General features: G+C 37.2%; 2 protein-coding genes across 24 annotated transcripts in view; both read right to left on the bottom strand.

The window, feature by feature from the left end:
- The window catches only part of tacc2 (transforming, acidic coiled-coil containing protein 2), a 52,279-nt gene extending 44,354 nt beyond the window's left edge, over nt 1–7,925 (bottom strand). For 5 of the 20 annotated variants that reach the window (XM_028467741.1, XM_028467751.1, XM_028467742.1 and 2 more), the window contains exon 1: nt 7,654–7,918. In XM_028467741.1, coding sequence (XP_028323542.1) covers nt 7,654–7,764 — 111 coding nt within the window. In that variant the 5' untranslated portion in view covers nt 7,765–7,918. Of the gene's footprint in view, nt 1–1,194; nt 1,264–3,210; nt 3,310–3,384; nt 3,517–6,182; nt 6,336–7,653 lie in introns of those variants that run through there. The other 15 variants (XM_028467756.1, XM_028467752.1, XM_028467749.1 and 12 more) reach the window with 8 other exon arrangements.
- Nucleotides 7,926–8,496: 571 nt separating this feature from the next.
- nsmce4a (NSE4 homolog A, SMC5-SMC6 complex component) lies at nt 8,497–20,329 on the bottom strand. 4 transcript variants are annotated; one of them, XM_028469605.1, is made up of 11 exons: nt 20,127–20,322; nt 13,768–13,916; nt 13,589–13,669; nt 13,217–13,347; nt 11,629–11,780; nt 10,357–10,456; nt 10,105–10,195; nt 9,926–10,020; nt 8,961–9,009; nt 8,781–8,866; nt 8,497–8,692 (listed from the first exon to the last, which is right to left on the bottom strand). In XM_028469605.1, exons 2-11 carry the CDS (start codon nt 13,907–13,909, stop codon nt 8,627–8,629), a joined length of 993 nt encoding a protein of 330 aa, XP_028325406.1. In that variant the 5' UTR covers nt 13,910–13,916; nt 20,127–20,322; the 3' UTR covers nt 8,497–8,626. The 4 variants fall into 4 exon arrangements, with proteins under 4 accessions (XP_028325406.1, XP_028325403.1, XP_028325404.1 ...); XM_028469602.1 differs by lacking the exon at nt 20,127–20,322 and adding an exon at nt 15,999–16,154; XM_028469603.1 differs by lacking the exon at nt 20,127–20,322 and adding an exon at nt 15,699–15,992.
- Nucleotides 20,330–20,473: the final 144 nt, after the last annotated feature.

Raw genomic sequence — 20,473 nt, forward strand, 5'->3', positions numbered from 1 at the left:
ATTTATCTTAATAAACACATCACACACACACACACACAATATCAAACATACGTAATTAAACTTTTTCAAACATAAATCCAGTTCAAATAAAATTCATAACAAACAAGATCAAAAACTAATTCTAGAAAAAGAGAGGAAGAAAAAAAACATTTGTGATATCAAAATGGGGCCACGACTAGAAAATGGTTGGGAACCTCTGCTGTAAGTTGCAAACATAAGGAAAGAAAAGAGCTACAGTTGTTTATCTAAACTTACAGTAATGAGTCGTACTGTATGTATTGTCATTGGCTCTTGAGGAGCATGTGGAAGCTCAATGACAATCACAGCCCTTGTTTCTGTTAGTTTGAACACATTCACAATCCCTCTGTTATTAATTCACCAAAAGAAAACAAGCAGAGGGTGTTAAAATCCAACATGTCAGTGCCCATGTGCAAACTTAACTGTAATTATTTACACGACTGTTGTAAACAAGAGTAAGGAGGTCTACTGCTGCTGCTGCAACAAAACATTTAAAAACAAAAACACATCCACTGCCCTCCATCCTTCCTTAGTTTCCTCTCAGGGTTTTACACTTACCCAGCAGTGCTGAAGGTGACTGTGAGTGTGGATGCTGTAGACACAGCTCACAGTGCAGGGCTGAGGCTGTGAAAGCAGGCTGAGGATGCTACAAACATGCTAGACTTCCTCCTTAAAGCTGTCTCCTGGGCTGCTGACTCTGCAGCATGTTGTGGACCCTAAAAACCCTGAGTCCACCACCTCACACACACCAACAGAAGGCTGAGCACTGAACACTCTCCTCCCCCTACACAGTAAACTGTACTCCAGACTCCTCCTCCTCCTCCTCCTCCTCCTCCTCCTCTGTGTGCTGCTGTGTATCCTGACTGCCTCTGCAGGTGAAGGATGGGAACTGGGCCAAGGGTTGGGCATGATGTACTAAATAACCCCTTAGAGAGGATCAGGTTACACTCAAAGAGCTTTGGTTACAAACAACTCAAACACACACACACACACACCTCCCTTTCCCTGCATTGACCTACATTTCAAAGGCCAAAGTGTGACTTTAGCTTCTCTAACCCCAACACTGACTGACAGCTTTTTAAAAACTATTCCTATAATGAAGTGTCACCACGTGAAGTGACGTCACAAGCCTAAAAGCTTTCATTCATGCAAGAAAGGACAATGGAGGAGTGATACCTGACAGGACTCAGGGGGGTCGTCCATAGGTGGAAACAGAACAACATTGTCAGGAGCGCCCCCTTCTGGCTGAAACCGGAAATGAAATGGTAAAGCTCGTTACTTAAATAAATAAATGCAAGTAAAAAATAAAAGCAAAAAACAAAATGTATGGAATAAATAATTAAATAAATACAAGTAGAAAAAATAAAATAAATTATGTTTGTATTTTCCATATTTTATTTCTACATATATTTCTTATATATGTATATATATTTTTTTTTTTTTTTTTTTTGACAATACTTTTGCATGTATTTATTTATTTAATTAAGTATTTAAATGTACTTTTTCCAACTTACATTTTTTTTACATGTATTTTATTTTAATTTTTCACGTTTGTTTATTAATTTTTTGTATTATTATTATTATTTTGGAAGGTTTAGTCCTGGGGGCCAAATCTGATCCCTTTAGAGCAGTGATTCCCAACCATGGGTACGTGTACCCCTAAGGGTACAAGAGCACATTACAGGAGGTACTCAGAAACATTTATCAATCAATTTCACAATAATAGGACCATTTAGCTGCTTGTTTTTATGCTTCTTTTTTTCATTTTGGACAAATCGACCACAAATTAGCAATACTGTTGTTCAATAATATACTGTCTTTTTTTAATAATTTATTGAAACCGCATTAATTTATGCTGTAGAGGCCATTTAATCATGCTTCTGACATTGAGATACAATTATTAGTTAGCTATATTTTATAAAGAAGACAGTATTTACTTACTAATGAAGTAATCACATGAACCTTTTTCTCATACATATATATGTTTTTTTTTTTTTTTTTTTTAATTAATTTATGCCTTTAAGGGAACCATGCTCAAGTCACAGAAGTTTAGGAAATCCCACTGATACACAAATTAAACAGTATATAAAATTATGGAGGGGATACTTAAAATATGAAGAGACCTGATCTGACAAAGGTGCAAACTCTGGATCCTACTTCAGATCAAACTGTATTTGGCCCCTGAACTAAAATGAGTTTGACACCACTGATCTTTGCTGTTGCTTGGAATCAGCATCAGCACAATAAAAACAAAGCACCAATGTCTCAGAGCATGAACAACATGCTGTTAATTCCGTTGAAGCATATAGTTCATACAAAAAGCACACCATTGTACATACGGAGGCTAAAGTTGGTGATAATCCTATTAAGGTAATCCTAAATTGCTCAGTTGAAAATTCTGTCTGCAGCTCGACACCACATTCAGAATAAATGAATGCAGTCTTTCTTTAAACACTTGCTAAGAGAATAGGAAATTAAACATTTCAATTGTTGGCAGGCAATTTAAAGCAAAACAAAAACATTTATTTTAAGAATACTAAAAAACGTACACTTTAAGCCAATTAAAATCAACACTATAGTGAATTAATAATCATATTTTAGGTTTTATGTACTGTCATAGCTCAAGTAGGGATATAGCTATTATTTCTCATCTCAAAAATATTTGAAATGTGCCTCTCAGAAAAATAAAAAGCACAAGCATGTATTTATATGTGCACTTAAGTCTCCTACTGTATTGCTTACCCTGGTGATAATAATAATATAATCTTAAACTTTATTTATAGAGCACTTATCAAAAAAAAAAAAAAAAGTACAAAGTGCTGTATAAATAAAACATGCAATCAATAATAAAATTTACAATGTACATTTGTCATGTAATTTTAGTGATGGATGTGATTTGCTGATGGAAATGAGGCTTCAAATTGCTCGGTTGGGTAGAGTTTACTTTGCCACACATATATAGCATTTTTGGTAGTTTTGTTTGTTTTTGTCTATTGACATTTAGAATCAATAGACTACTGGATATGATCACTTTAGAAACACATAAATGCTCTTTTGTATTGAAATAGAACCGGCAATAAGCAGGCCATGCAAGTGCATGTTAGTTTAGTCTGTGCCTTAAAGGTTTCATAACTACAGAAGCATCAGCAGGACGCAGCCATACCCACTCAGTGTCAGCATGTTGACCCTTACCAAGGCTTCAGTAGTGCTGCTCTCGTTCCCCATGGTTCAACCAGCTGTAGGGCCACAACTGACCACAGCAGCCTCCCACATCAGCTGGCTGCAAACAAACTAATGACAGAAAAGTCGTCAGCCAGTGATGAACACAGAGAATCCAGACTGAATCTGTGTTCTCCCAGTACTCACAGAGCTGTGCTTCACTGGGATTAGAGGACTTTGGTATGAAGTAAAAGGAGCATGACGGGAAAGGGGAACATGTGAGTGGTTTCAGGGATTAGGAACCCAAGGTCCTTCCTTTTGCTTAAGTGGAAAACTTTACTGACCAATATATATGTTGAGGAAAAAGCTCAAATCAGTATCCTCTTAACAGAGGTAGAAAAAGTACTTCAGTACTCAAATAAAAATATAGATACTTGAATAAAAAAAATGACTCTGATAAAAGTAAAAGTATTGAAGTTGCTCCCTTACTTGAGTTAAAGTAAAAAGGTACGTGCTACTAAATGTACTTAAGTTAAAAAATTAAAATGTAAAACAAATCCACCTTCAGTAATAAGACTGGTTTTTCAAACCAGCAAATTCCATATCTTTTATCTTTTTAAGAACTAGTGGAAAACTGGTACAATGAACTAAACTAAATATGTTTCCTGAGCAGCTATGAGTTTAACATTTTTATTGGTTTACGTCTTTTTACTTTTACTTTTTGTTGTGACGTCATCTTCAAAGGTCTTAAAAATAACAAGCTCATTTTTAAAACGTAAGGAGTAGAAAGTGCAGGTATTTGTCTAAAATAGTAAGGAGTAAAAGTTAAAAAAAAGTCACCAAATAAAGAAATACTACAATAAAAACCATGTATTTGTACGTCGTTACTTGTCACCTCTGCATCTGAATGAATTGGACAACGTGGGTTCCCTTTTCTAAAATGCTGTACTTTTGTATTTGCCTTATTCTTGGAGGCGCTACTGTTAAAAATGTTCATTGGCTAAACCTGTGCAAAAGAAGAGGCAGTTGTTAGGAATTGGTTAATCAATAAAGAGGTGCTTCTTAAGATTACTTTAGAGTTATTAATAACTAACAATAGCTAACTCTTATTGTGAAAGGCAAGTTTGTGTTTTTGGTGAGAGTTAAGCAGTATTTTTTTTTTATTAGTGTTTTATCTATTTGTCATATCAGAAGTTTTGCATATCAAAAGGTAGCGTCCCCATGAATAAGGTGGAAAGGATGGACATTTAGCTAGTGCCATTTTACAGAACAAGTTTATTCAACTGATATAAATAAACAATGAGTTAGAGTACTTGAACAGAGTAGATATTTGTCGAATAATAGTGATGTAATCTGACACTGCTTTCGTTAAAAATAAAAAAAAAAATCCAGTTTTTTATATTTTCCAATTCTCACAGTTCCTCTGTTAAAGCTACAGTATGTAAAATACTACCTCCGTTTCAAAACCAAAACTATAGCCTCCCTTACCAGTATCTTTTGTCAATGCTCAAAAGAGACTAGGGACAAATGTAGGGACTTTATCTTGTGTTATTGGAGCATTTTCTGGTGTTCTAGAGCGTCTAACATGAATGCACGTATCACTCTGTAGTTACTGCCCCGAGCCGCAGCTGCCGCCATCAGCTCGTCCACGCCACAAGCTCACAAACAATAATCATACTGGGATGTAGAACCAGGTGTACATTTTCTAAATCAATTGCTAATCACTGTGTAATCTTAAAATCATTTTCTCTGCTAGTGTGTGCACGTCTCAGCTCAGCTTGACATTTTCAGCTGCTTCCTGATTGGCTGTCAGTTTGTTTATAGGTGGACCTTCGGGTGACAGCAGGGGATTGAGCCGACTTATTGATCATTAAGTCGAGTTGCAAGTCCTTTGGGATTTTGTCGAGTCTAAAGTCATCAAATTTGAGACTTGAGTCCACACCTCTGCTAATTCATACTGATTTGGTATACAATGGCGATGTGCTGCCAAATAGCTTACAAATGGGTTCAAAGTTAGAGCCAAAATGGTCGCTATTACACTTTTAATTTGAACCCTTTCATATTAATGATTGAACTTTTTAGCACATCTGTCTTTAATGCCTATTCTGCAGCTCAGTAGTGAACGTGTGTCACAGAAAGGTTGTTGGTGCATTCCTTGTGTGTCTGCAGGCCATGCGTTGGTAACACTGTGTTCACTCAGAAAGCATTGACCTGAATATGCAACACTTTAAAAATAGAGTTCTGCCCTGTTCACTGCAGTTAGCCTTTATTCCATGCCCGTGCACAATTAGTCATGCACACCAAATCCCTAAGGAGGATTTATTCTGACAGTAGGTCAGTTTTCCCTTTGAATATTTGGCCGTTTCTCTCATCAGATTGATGTATTTATTCCTCAGTGAGACACCTTGCTCCCTGTGTTTGATAGTTTGCGTGAATGGGGTATAATTTCAGCTCTCAGACTGATTTAACACAAGTGTTTCTGGGCAGTCTAACCACATGGAAAGCACCGGGGGAAATCACATGATCATGTGATTTGACTGATAATCACCTCATCATGACCTGTCAATCTGGTAACATGAGACAACTACTTGGACGGACGTCACAAGGGTTTTATGTTCCCCTGCCCTGACTGTGACCTGCCGTTAAACTAAATATACAGCAAAGAGCAAACAAAACAAGAAGTCCAAACAAAAAACTATATAACATTGGCTTTCCTCAGATAAAGATAATGCTCACAATAAAAAATAATTTAAAAAAAATAGATCCCTTTGAGGTTACAGAATGGTTCAAGAATGAAGCAGAATAGATTAGGATTTAAACTACTGGTAATTCTAATCACCTGACAGATTGAACTGTAGATATTTGAAAAAAAGAATGTTCCTTACAAATACATTCATAAAACAAATTAGTCACAATGCAACCTTCAGTATTCTACCATGAATCTTTTTCTTCTCAATGCTCCAATACTTGAAAATACTACAACTCACCAACACCAAACTACTCACCGATGGAACACAAAGATTATTCCAAACACAATGCCACCTTTGACAAACCTCCCACTCTGTGTTTACCGCCACAATCAAGGCCGATGTGTCTCTTCTTTCTTCTGAGGAGCCCCGGTTTCTAGGTTGCTATATTTACACTGGTCCCGGGATGGAGGCTAGAAGCCAGGCCAAGATCAACAGGAGTCATTTGAGTGAGGGAGGTCAAACTGGAGCTGGGGAAGCCATATGTGGTGGGTGAGTGAGATTGTAAACAAACAAGCGTTGGTGACGCCCAAGGATGGATTGAGAATGTTCAAAAAACGAAACATCACCAGGTTTATGGTTTCTAGCCTTGTACAGCCACAGCACACCTCATGCATGGAAAAATAAATGTTCCTGCAGCACAATCAAACCACAATGCAACCATGTTGTGCTATAGCATCACCTATTGCCATGAATAGGTTCGTAATTACACTTGACAGTACCAAGTCAGACAGCCTGTTTTAGCAATAATCAGAAACAGCAATAACACACCAAAGGACCAAATCAAATCTCAATTTGACACAACACATCTGATGGATTTCACCACACACAACACAGTAAAAAAAACAAACCCTAAGATACAGTAAGTCTAAGAAGTATCACCCATTCTATGTCAAAAGCAACCGAGTGGTCATATCTGGTATGACTCAAGAATATCTACTTTATTGCCATGGCAACTGCTTCTTCATTATGGGTGCCACTTCCTGTTTTATAAACAGAAAAAGGCTTCATTAGGTAATAAAACATATTTTCAAAACACTTGATTGTGTATATTTTATGTAATCACACAAAGTCCCTGCAGAGAAGTTTCTTGTGGTTAGTAGAAAATTTCAACTTTTGTTTACACACAAACACACACGATGCTAGCGACGTTGGCTTATTGGCTTTACAATTTGGTGCAATTACAGTATGTGTGTGACATTTAGGTCTTTATTTTGGCCCTCAGTCAGTTAGTTATTAATACCACCTGTAGCATTTCTATGTTTATGGCTTTTACATTCTGCTATTTGGGGTAAGAGGGACATTCTAACTAGGACCCTGAAGTGAAAGGCTTCTGGAAGGATAAATGTTTTTGCTGTCTGCCTTTTTTCTCAGGATTCAACAATGTTTAAGTCGTATTGCCAGTGTTCAGTCAGCTGATTTATGAAAGTATTATTTACTGCATTGCAGAGTTCTCTCTAAGCTTTCGTCTTCTGCCACTACCATCAGCAGCAATTTCTTTCCTACTCAGCTCCCCCTTCCTTCTCTCCCTCGTCTGCTTCCAATGCTCCCTTTCACAGCTGATGCCATCCCCCCCCCTCCCCACCCCCTCCTCCTCGAATGCAAGGATGCAGCATCTCCATCCATCCTTACAGCTGAGAGAAGACTTGGCTGTTCTCCTCCAGCTCACATTCAGACATGTCACATAACAGGCAGCCTCTGTCAAGCACGCCACCTTTTCACTGTTTACCTTTTTGAGTGAGATTCCAATGCAGCTCCCCATTTTGTATTCCATATCCTCCTCTGGTGAAGTGACTCTGGCACTACACGGCTGGCAGAGAACCTTCCTGCAGAACTGCATCGTTCCCAGTCAGACTCAGCATCGCCAGAGCTGAAGAATCTCTGAACGGCTGTTCGTCTGTGAACGCCTCTGTGCCTCAGTGACTGATGCCAGTGGAGCTCCCTACACATCTACTATCAAGCCATTGTTATATAACAACCACACTGAATTGTAGCCTCTCTCCCGTGCAGAGCTTCAAAGCACAGAGAGAATGCTCAGATGAGAGGATGGGAGGCAGCAGAGTGCCTGTCTCTTTAAAAAGAGCCAAAAGTGCACAGTGATGATGGTGATAGTCATGAGGAGGAGGCACGATGATGCTAGTGTCAAACAAACAAGATCTCATGAAGCTCATTCATACATTGTGAATATTAATAGGATTCCAAAAGTCTGATTTGCATGCAAATACTCATCTTCAAACTGCATTATCGTGTCCTTCACAGCTCTATCATTCATTTGGTCTCCAACAGGGTTAGAAGATTATGCAAGAGAAAAAAAAGGGGGCGAGAATAACTGATCTACCCCTAAAATGGGGGTTATATTTGGACAAGTTTGAAGAATATTTTCAGGGCTGTTTGCAGGCACCATACTGTTAACAGTTTCATGTGACTATGAAGTCACACAATGATGACTAATCACGATCAAACCCTAACGTATTTAAATATCGGAAAAAGCCAAAATCAGACAAATACATCGCTCCATTTGCAAAGATATACACAAGGGATTACCAAGACTCACAAACATGACACAGCACAATTGAAACTGACAATGTCTTGTTATTTTATTAATCAAAATGTAAAATTTGAACATGAAAACAGAACTAATAAAATGCTTAAAACAAGTATGTAAGTTTGTTAAACACAGTAAAAAACATTGGGGTGATGCATTATTCAATAAGAGTGTTTGCAGGCTGGATCATCCCGTTTTTGATTTCAAAGACTTCTATGAGATCCTGAGAAAGTACAAAAGTCACAAATGAGAAGTTGAAACAACAAACATTAATGTGACTTGTATTAATGTTGGATTAAGGTTATTCTAACCTTCCATTCTTTGTAGTTGATGGACACGATACACTGTTGACGACTTTGTGAATCTGCAGTTGCTCCCTCAACATCCTCTGAAGGCGCTAAAGCACAAAAATACAAAACATTGCACTTCTTGCCCACCATTTTCATTGCATTTCCTGCAAAATTTACAAAAAACAAAAACTAACTGCTTACCAATACAGGGGAGTTTTTCATCGTCCAGGTACATCTGTGCCAAACCATCCTGAAACACAGTTTGTAATTTCACTACAGGACTGGGGAGTCACTGATTTGACGGCCCGGTACAGAGCAGAGCGTAGTGTAGTGCTAGATTGATGTCAGGTTTTCCTTCATGGAAAACTCCTCCAGTACTATTCTGGATGCTGACCTGAAAACCTGTTATGATCAGGCACAACCAATGGTGCAGTGCTAAAAAGGCAAATGCACTTTAGATCTGCCAAGAGTTCCCTTAAAGCAGTTTTGCCATCGTATTACTCTCTCAACATCAAATATGATTCAAAACACTGAAAATAAAATCATAAATACGTAAGATTAAAATGTGTTATTGAAGAACCTTCAAGTAGCAGCTGATCAGCTGCCATATATGGTAATTTGTCTTAATCGGAGCTGGAGCAGCTCTGGTCAAACAGGCCAAGGGATCATTTACAAAAGCAGAATTAGTACATCCAGGATAACAGGATAACAGATTTACTGATCAGGACGCATGTAAAGTTAAGTATTATTTGGAAAAGGAAAAACAAAAGGAAACAACTGCTGCCTTAATAAGCACCTGAATGTTTACATTTACAGTTTATTGAATGTACAGCATACTGTATGTCCTGCGTTTATCAATGTCCTTATTTAATATATCAGCTGATTAGTTTCTTGATATTTACAAACTAATAAACATGAAACTCAGGGAGATCTACACATTTTGCTGGAGATCACAAACGATATTTCTAAATAAATTCACTTTTCACACACAAATCTGAGCAGCAAGCACACCGGGCTTCTCTAAAACAATAGAAATTAATGATACAGCCTATTTTAAATAATGCTCCCATGAATTATTGCAATTAATAAGTAATACTGCTCTTAAATCAGCACCCTTAGTGACAATAAACTCCCCCAAAATAAAGAAAATTTAACAGAAGACTCACCCGTATCAGAAAAGAGGTATGGAAAATGTTCTCCACTGTCCGAGAAAATGAGTCAGGGTCGATGACAAACTCGTAATATGAAATGGGAGAAGTTGCTGCAAAAAGGAAGGACACACATGAGCATCTGAGAGCTTACATAAAGATTACTATTAATAATGTGATTGTGATTTTGAACTCACGGTCATCGTGATGATAACTCTTCAAGTATCCCAGAATCCTTTCCACCTCTTTTTCTGTGGCTTCGTGCTGGGACTCTTCCATTTTCTTCAGCTTATTGACAAAAGAAAAAAAGCAGGAAACTGATAAACCACTGTTGCAAATAACAGATGAAAATGTATGAATATATAATACACAAACCAAATTCTAATCATGAACAGTACATTTTTTTTCACTAACGAGTTATTGGACAGAAGAACATGAGCTGTTATTACCTGAGTTGGCATTATCCTTTTGACCTCTTTGGTAGGAGCTTTGCGTTGTCGCTCCACCTTTTGTTTAGGAGGTGGCGGCTCTGTGTGAAATGAACCCATCCTGAAAAAAGGCCAAAAATATATGATTTAGTTAATTGTACAAGTGCCAGAAACATTTTCACACATGACTATCAGTCCTGTCAGCAGTATAGACACGTATCCTTCCATTTCCCTCTAAGCTATTATACATTTATATATATATATATATATATTTTTTTTTTTAATAAGATAAAAATGACAAATCAAAATTTACAAATCACACCCAAAGTGAACTTCCTAAAGCATATCAGTTTTTTTTTTTTTTTTGCCCTGTACATTTTTTGACAAATATGAGTACAAACCTTCAAATCATTTTGTTGAGCATTCCATTACCTTACACCGACAACAGACAAGCACATAATTTCCTCCTGTGATCACCATTCTCAGATGCACTCGCAAATAATCTTTGAACGCACACTGGCAGTGTTCTGCTTTTGGCTTTAAACATAAAAATTCATGTTTGCAGTTCAAATCTATACATTTTAATAACTATGACTTTAAAAAATAAAGAATTTGTATGATGTCTGAAACCAACTTTGTAAATAATTCTGATCATTCTTTTTTTGGAACAAAATCAATGTTAAAGGTTGGATAGTCGATTTTTCAAAGCTAGCATGATTTTGAATGTAGCTTCCCCGACGGCTTTGCCTTTACTCCTCTCCCCCCCTCCCCTCTGTGCTCCGTCTCACTCACCTGCATGCGCACAGCTGCTGCAGAAGAGGAGCTCAGCTCATTGCTTGTATTGTGAAGAAACTTCGTTGTCTCATGTCTCATTCGGCAGTAAGTAAACAATTAACTTTATCATTATATATGTTAAAAACGTGACCAAAAACTCTGTTTTAACTGTCAGCGACGCACTTTCAGTGTGAGCTTGTGTATGCGAGAGGTCAAAAATGAGCAGGAAGACGTGATTGGATACAAAAAAAAAAAAAAACGGTTTGTTTTTTCCGATGGTCGAAGTTATTACAGGTTTACAGCTGCTACAGTTGATGGATTTTCTTCGTTATTTTTTCAGAGAACATAAGATCTTAATTTCTGTCAGGACATAGAAAATTTCAACCAAAAACTTAAAAGGTGTATCTGGAGAAAATCCCCCTCCCTAGCTTTAAAATATTGCTGGTATATGTGTTACCCCACACTTCAACACAAATATGGCAAAAATATTAGAACAATGTAACATATTATACATCATACATGTAATGGAAAGTGGGCGCTGTCTTGAAACAACACTGGGACCACTGGGCCACTCTCTGCCAGGCGTCCTGAGGCAGGTAGCCATCGACAGCACCTCCGTTCTGCTGCTCCTCCTCCCCTTCTTCCAGTCGGTTCAGGCCCATGAAGGACAGCTGTGAGATACGCCAAAACACAAATCTACTGGTGCTTAATTTGACACAAAGTAGTTTCCAACAAACAAGACCCTCCATTTCTATAAGAAAAAAAAAACATATACCGTATATTGCATGTCTATTATTTACATAAATGAATGAGAAAAATGTTTGATAGCTAATATAAACCTTTAGCGCTACATTATAGCTGACGGAGACAATAACTAACACTGATTAAGACTTAGTGTAGGCCTCAATAAATCGACAATATTTCTTCCAAAAAACAAGAGAATTAACTCTCAAATGACTGAGGTTGAAATTGCCACTCGCAAGTTTGTTATTGATTCCACTAATAATAATAGGTTGGTTGTGAAATGTTCATGCAACTTGAACTTTGGACAAGATTTACACATTGCATTGTAGGATTTGAAGTCACATTGAAGAATGCAAAGACAAAGTGGAAAAGTTACTTTAAAAAGTGTTTTCCTGGTTTATCTTCGCCAGACAAGAAAGTGACGTCATTTTTGTTTGGCTTTGTTTATTGAGTTTCACTGTGATATGATCACACCGATTTCAGTCGTATTTGGGTGTTTCCATTAAGCTAAAATATCAACGTCTGCCATTTGTTTTAGGCACGGTGGCATCAATTGTGGATGAGAACAACTTTTGGATAACATGCAATTTAAGAAATGTGATTTTATCGCCCCAAGCTGCTTTAAATGAGAACAATATGATTAATGCCATTTTTCTTGGAGCCTTCCAGTTTGAACATTTTATAAGTTAGCTCAACTTGTGCTTTACAATTTGTTTCCCTCATGTTATGAAATTCTATTATTTGTTTTACTAAAATAATGTAGATGATGTTCAGATCCAAGTACAGATGTTCTTTTTCAATTCAGGAGAAATCGTATCATTTTAGAAGTGTTTGTAAATTTACTGTACAAAAAGCTAAAAAATAAAAATAAATATTAATTATTATTGTTAGCAATTTAAATGTAAAAACTTGTCATAAAAATGGTTTGTAAATTTATCTCTGAAGCTTATACGTGTAACTCAGTTGTTTCTTTGCATTTCTGGAAGTTGATAATTGTAGGATAGGCTTTAATAAGCAGTTATAAGCTTCTCTGCCTACACACTTTCATTCATTACTCAACATATGACTATTGATATGGTATGAAATGTTTATACTGGGAAAAATGTTTGGTGTTGTGTTACTATTAAATAAAAGTAAACAATTCATGAAGATTAGTGCATTTCCCAACAATGGATGTTTGCTTTGCTTTTCAACATAATGCCTCAAAAACTAAGTGTAATGTTGAAAGAGATAAAGGTTTCCACAAAGGTTTGAAAGATAGGCTAAATAGAGTAGTAGCCCTCCTACCATCTCAGATTAGGCACCTAATTCTATTGGGATAAATAGACAAAACACAACATTACGGAGTTGTAACGGCACTTACAAGATTCTCAGCAAAAACAATGTGATCAAAAGCGGTGCCGTCAGAAAGCATCTGGCTGGCTTTCTCCTTCCCAAGGTCTGTGGTAACAACTAGCAGCTGGCTATCCAGAACTGCTTCTCTTGTCTGTTGAACTGCCAAAAATAGAATCAAAAGAGTTCATCATGGTGGAGTTGAACACAAATAATAATAATAATAAAAAAATCTCAAGAGATTGGTAAAAGTAAATATTGAAGAGGCGACTAATCAAAGCAAGTGGTAGGATCAAAGTCAAGTTTCAACTCCGTTTATTAAAATACATGAAAATGCTGCCATTTCTAATGTGTTCTGTAGAAGATGCAAAGAAAATGTCCTAAATATCAGGATCACACGTACCATCTTTGAAAAGTCTGTTAGCCTTTTCTAAAACCTCTGTGAGGTGGTTGTTTTGGGGACTCAATAGATCTTCCCGGTTCTCTGGAAAAATAAAAAAAAGGAACAATGCAGATACAAGATTTAAGAGAACGATTAAAAGCAGAATGTTGTGTAGCACTCAGTTGAAGCAGAGCACTCACGTTGCACGGAGCAGATGAGTTCCCTGTACTTGCTGCGTATTTCTCTTCTTTGGCCTGGGTCGGAGTCCCCGTCCTGCTGCTCATCAGGCTCCACTTCAGCATCATCCCCAGTGTCGGGCCCAGGACCTTTGGATTTCCTCATTTTGTTTCTGTGAGAAAGCAATAAACAACAGCTTTGTTTGAATTAAACATTGTTTAACATGGGCTTAAGTTGAATGCATTTCTTGTTCATTTATTTGTAAAGTTTTGACACTTTTTGTACTGTTTGATAGGCATTTCAACTTGGAATGTTTATTGAGTTTGATGTACACAGTTAATTTAAAGATTTATTCAGCTCATTTCAGGTGTTTAGTTAAAACTAGATTTGGTTAATGTGTAATACAAATATTAAAATGATAAAAATGAGTTGTTTAAATAGTAGTTTTGAATGATCTACACTGCTTAAAATGCTGTGGTTTAAAACTGTTTAAGAATACCTGAGTTAAAGTATATTCAGTTAAATTACTTTTAACAATCTGAAAAAAATGATGATTATAAATATTTGATCCGATCCTTTGCTAGGACTTTATAAATTCTATAATGCAAATAAAAAAAACTATAATTTAATGTAATTGATTAAGATTTGAAGAGGGAAACCTTAACACATCCAGTGAAGAGAAGTTATTTTCAAGTCAAGAACAGCACAAAAATAGGATCAACTTCACAGTTACAAAAACAAGTGCAGCAAGTTCATTTTGAGCTTAGTTAAGGGTGTTACCTAATGGAACAAAACATGTTACCGATTTAAAGGAAAAAATAAAATGACAAGATAATCTATTTTAATCACATACACTGTTCAAGCACACTGCTTAGCTCGACCAATGAAAAAAAACATTACCTATAATCCCTTATAATACACATATTATAACACAATATAATATACAGTATGTTCTAATAAAAAAGAAGCACAACAGATGAAAAGGTTTGATACCTCTGTAATTTTAGTGGATTTAGAAAACACAGCTTTGTTATCAAGAAAAGCTGTGTTAGTGAACACTATAAATGTAGAAAGTGTCTATTCGTACGGTTGCCGTACGGACAACCCCGGTGCTATTGGTACATTTACCGAAGTACACATATGTAGCATCTTAGTGTTAGGATAAGGTTTTGACAATTTTCAAGGTTAGGATGAGGTTTACAGTTAGGTTTAGTCACATGACCTGAACTGGCCAATGACTGACTTATCCCCAGTGTTGTGCTAGTTACTGAAAAAAAAGTAGTTACTTCATTCACAAATTAACTCAGTTACTATTTTGATCACTTACACCAAAAAGTAATGAGTTACTGGAAAAAGTAACTTTTGAGTTACTTAGAATTAAAGAATGTATTTTTGTTTTTTGGGTCATTTGTGTCCATACAGCTTCATATCAGTGCTGTAATAATATATAATAATCGACTGTTGATCAACTGTGCCCCTGTATTAACATTGCTTTGGATAAAAGCCTCTGATAAATGAAATGTTAGTGTCCAACCCTACAGTGTCTAATCATTTACATTCACTGTACTAAACTCTGCTCAGTATTAGTCTTTACAAACACCAATCTGACTGAAACACTAAGTATTCTTTTAATACCAGTTTATTTACCTGAGACCGGCAGAAACTGAAAATGTTACAAGTAATTGTGAAATAAATAACAAAAACTGCTGTAAAACAACCATAAATGATGTGCATATAAAGCACAAAACAGCTGCTCAAAAAATAAAACAGTCATTTTTCAGCCTCAGCACAGTAATGTGATGTAAGCTGTGCATGTTCCAGGTGCACATTCTGCTGTTGGAAATGCTTATAAAAAATAAAGGTGGAAAAACAAATGCACAACATATCAGTCTAACGAGCTGCTGTTAGCAGTGACTCAGCAGAAGTGACAGGCTGCTTTTTTACAACAACACACCGTGCAATAGCTTGGCTGACCTGTCCCTGGATAACAGTCACAGTCCGTTAAAATCCATACGCTGTATAAATAATCGATGCCATAAACAGTTGTCATGAAAACAAATTACGTCGACGATCACAACCCGCGACACAAGCTTTGCGCTGATGCTGCATGAAGTTGGTTCCGTTATCAAAGAATATTTTAAATCCTACAAATCACGTCCTGCTGGCTCACTCTTATAAAAAAAATTAATAAGCTCATGAGCCCAGCAATTGTACATTACCAACGACTGAACTATGTTGTGTGTTTTGGTTTTACCTATTTGTCACGCTGTGTGGTCACGCTCATGAGTGAGAAGCTGACTTCCGCATCCTGCAGTAGGCGGTCTTAAGATGACGTAGGGTTTTCCCGCTCGACTGAACTATTTTGCATGTTACCATGAAGATCTATTGCGTCACTTATAAAGCCTTTTCACGCTCTCGTTCTGGTTCAGTACTTCCGCATTAGGTCAAAGGTCAGGAGGGATAAACTCGCCATGGCTGACGGTGTAAGAAAGGAGTATGACCGAGATTTTGATCATTTTTTTTGCCGTTGAAGCTTTGATTCCTTAAAATATGTTTTGCCCAAACGTGGCATCAGTCTCCAAGGCGTTAGTTAGCTGCTAAAGCTAATGCTGTGCACGAGCTGAAAATTCAGGTTTTGCCTGACGTTTCAACAGTGACCCAGGTGATAGTCAGTTTTTGTAAATATGAATCTGCTGATCAGTGCTGTTTCACTTAATCAGAAAATACTTCATTAGACACCAAAGGGTTTTATAAAGTATAGAATTAAAATAATAATAATAAAGACACAAATCTACCTCCATAAAAGACAACCCTGAAGTGACCCGCATGCGCAAAAGAGGTCCTGAGGTAATAAGTGCAGGCAGTGACGCGCTGTTTACAGAAGAAACATTTGTGGCAAAATTGTATTTTAACATGTTAATTAATATCTACCTGTGTAATAATTATATTTTCTTAATCAAAAGTTTAATATCGACGTATGTAAATATTGTGATATTCATTGTGAGACCGTTGAGCATTTTTTTTTTTTAAATTAAACATGTGAACACAAAGGCATTTTTGGATTTAATTAAAGAACAGCTTTGGTCAGGATTCTGGTTTTCCATCACTTGTTTGGTCAATTTAAATTTGGTTTAAAAATTAAGGAGAAAAGTTTTTTTTTTTTTTTTTTTTTTAGCACAACTCAATTTTAACTTAGGCAAAAAAAAAAACCTGCGTTAAGATTTCCCAAATTGTTGAAAATGTGTCTGAGTCACTTCTGATATATTTTGGTTATAGTTTTTATATTCTCGGTTTGGTTCTTGACTGTCAGTGTTGTGTGTTTTGATTGGTCTTTGTATATTTTGTTCAAGGTTTATTTAATTTCAATGTCTCTCATTTATGACCACATATGAAAATGGCCTGGTGGGATTTATGTAACAAGCTTTTGCCATTTGTAAAAAAAAAAAAAAAAAAAAACAAATTCTTTTAATTTTTAGTTGATTTGTAATTACATATTTGTATTGTTGAATATACATTTACAGTAAACACAGACATGAAAATTAGGGCATTTAAATAAAAGAATGCAATTGTGATTTCCTCATCTTAAACACTTTATTGAAACAAAACAGCAGCAGCAGCGGGTATAAAAATGTGAACGTCAACAGAATCACTGATGGTTAAAACACTCCATCAAAGCTGCCCTAATGTCAGTCCCCTTTGGATCTTTGTCAGGTAATGGTGTGACTGGAGGCTGTGCATATAGCACATGTCCCTCTGGGAACTCCTCGATGAAGATATCACCATGATCTTCGCAAATATTATGAAGCACACAGCAGGTCAGCGCTATTTTCTTACTCAGCTCCAGCTTGCAGCCATGTTTTTTCAGGAGGCATCTCCATCGTCCTTTTAATCTTCTAAAAGCTGTTTCTGCAACAGATCGTGCATATTTCAGCCTGGAGTTGTACATCTTCTGTTCAGGGGTCAAACTACCGGTGTCTAAAAATGGCTTCATGAGCCACTCGTGCATGGGATAGGCTGCGTCACCAATCAGGTAATGTCCGACATCACAGCCAGATTCGGTTACTTTGTTTTGTCCCAGTAACTGTCCGTCACCAAAATCTTTCCAAAACTGTGACTGACGAAGGACTCTTTCATAGCGCACACTTCCAGGAAAACCAACACACACGTCCCAGAAAAGTCCTTTTCCATCCACAACTGCCTGCAGAACCATTGAATGCCATCCTCTGCGGTTACAATAGTCCCTAAGATATTTCTCTGGTACATTTACTGGAATGTGTCTTGCATCTATTACACCCACACACTGTGGGACCTCCCAATGGTTTTTAAAAAACGTGGCCTTCTCGATCAGCTGAGCAGAATCAGGAGTCCTGATGTGTACCGGGAGGAGCCCCTTGAGGACTGCCTTACAAAACTCCTGGACACAGTTGAACACAGTGCTCAGACCAACACCAAACTGCTGGCTAGTGGCCATGTAGTTACTGCCTGTTGCCAGTTTCCTGATGGCAATTGCAATCAGCTTTTGGACCGGGACACACAAGCGGTCATCTTTGGCCAGTAGGTCCTCGGTCCGATCGCAGATGTACTTGAAAGACTCCCGGGACATGTGGAAGCTCTGCACAAACTCCTGCGCACTCAAACCTGGAACTACGCAGTCCCACCAGGTGCCCGATCGTGGATGTTTCAGGGAAACACATGAGCTCCGCCTCGCAATCAGCCTTAAGACCACCTATAATTATAAACAAACAGAGGTGAAAGTAAGGATTACAAGTACTCACGTTACTGTAATTTAGTTGATTTTATGTGTACTTATACTTTGAGTATAGTAATTTGTTACATTTCTACACCCAACCTTTACTGAATAATTTTTATTTTTTTTTAATTTCTCTTTCATGGCATATTAAACATAATCCATATGTTTTTAGTTGTTGGGTTCAGGTTCGGGTTTCTACCTTATTATGTTGTTACCCACATAGCACTGTTTTAAAGTATATGAATGTAGCTATACTTAAAGCCAGGGTTGGGGTCAATTACATTTCAAAATTACCAATACGCTTTCAATTATCCATGTTCAATTACAATTCAATTATGACTATGGTGCCTCCTCGATTTCATTTTAAAAAATATATATATATATTGGTAAAATTATCCTCAAAAGAGTCATATAAAATAAAAGTTTGTTGTGAAACCTGACAATGGGTTTTGTGCACCACCAGAGCGACTCTATAGAAGGGAACGAGAAACCCTGATTAACGTGGGTCAACAATACGTCTGAACAACTCTAATACCTACTACCTGTATGAGTGTGAAGATTCACTATAGGTTTCATTCAGTAGGGCACCAGAGCAATTCACACCTATTGAAAATAACAGCCAATCCTGAGCGACATCAATAATAATAAATTTCATTTGTAGTGCACTTTACATTTGATGCCAAACCTCAAAGTGCTACAGGTTTAAAACAATACAACCCAACATATAATAAAAGACAGGACTAAAAAGAGGCATTAACTGTTAAAATAAGTTTCTGATTTAACTCACTTTTAAAGAGGTACAGCAGACAAGGATTCCAGTTTAGTAACTGAGGTGTTAATGTTCATGATAACATCTTACAAGAGTTGAAATTTAGTTACCACACACACTGAAATTAAAGCACTCAGCACAATGTTTCAGCGTCTGTAGTATGTCCCTGCTGATGCGGTCAGCCTCATTATAGCGTATGAATTAATTAATTAATGACTTCACCCGTCTGTGCATATGAAGATACAGGATTCATCAGCTGACTATAGATCAATCCATCAGACATAAATCTATATCTTTCCTAAAGGATTCTTTGGTAAATAAAAGGATTGCATCGATGTCTAAATATTCTCTCTCCTGTCAGCTCAGATCCACACCATGAAGTGTTCACACATCACCTTTTATTGGACAGCTCACTTTCTCAACAAACTTATTGGTCAGGACTCTCAGGAGGTGGAAATTTAGCGCTCGCTCAGATCCTAGCCGGACAAAACCTGCTCCCGACCAGGTTAGTCGTTCAGCCTAAGTTACCATGGTGATTTAGCTCCGTAAAACGATTAGAGAGCTTCGTAGTAAATCCCGGCAGTTAGCGTGTAGTTTACTGTATACAAGGGAACCGTGTATCTACCTTTACTAATACTTGTGTATTTCATGTATGACTTACTTGAACTGAGTACAATTTCAATCAAGTAACAGTACTTCTACTTGAGTAGAATATATCAGTACTCTTTACACCTCTGTATCATCGTCAACTTAATGCATTTGTTTACCTGCTGAGTACTCGAATGTAAGCGTCGTGTAAGCTAAGTAGGCAAGCAGAGGCTAACACTAACATTAAGAATGAAAACGTCTTTGACAATAATTACCTGTCTTCTCAAACGTAGTCGCCGTTCCCGGTGCATACGACGAAGACGAATAGCCTGTAACAGAAGTGTAGTTTGTCCCTGTATCTTTATGTAGGCTTGTAAAGCCAGGATCAAGACTTGTAAACACGCGATATCCATCATGAGCTTCTGAAACTGTAGCAAGAGCGTTCATGGGTAAACACGCGCGCCGTATGCGGTGACGTAACTACGTTTAACGGTGACGCAATGACGTAGAGCATCTGATTGGGGGAAATAGGGTCTTAGGGGTTGGGTTTTGTATCGATCCCACCACAAATAAACAATTATTTTACTTTTTTTGCGTACTTTTTGCTTTAAAATTGCGACCC

Source organism: Gouania willdenowi, chromosome 15 (genome assembly GCF_900634775.1).
Source record: "Gouania willdenowi chromosome 15, fGouWil2.1, whole genome shotgun sequence".
NCBI lineage: Eukaryota > Metazoa > Chordata > Actinopteri > Blenniiformes > Gobiesocidae > Gouania > Gouania willdenowi.

Coding starts and splice junctions, on each gene's coding strand:
- nsmce4a (XM_028469601.1), bottom strand. CDS start 20,267: ATGATGGATATCGCGTGTTTACAAGTCTTGATCCTGGCTTTACAAGCC. Junction 18,471..20,126: donor GACTACGTTTGAGAAGACAG/GTAATTATTGTC, acceptor TTATAATTATAG/GTGGTCTTAAGGCTGATTGC.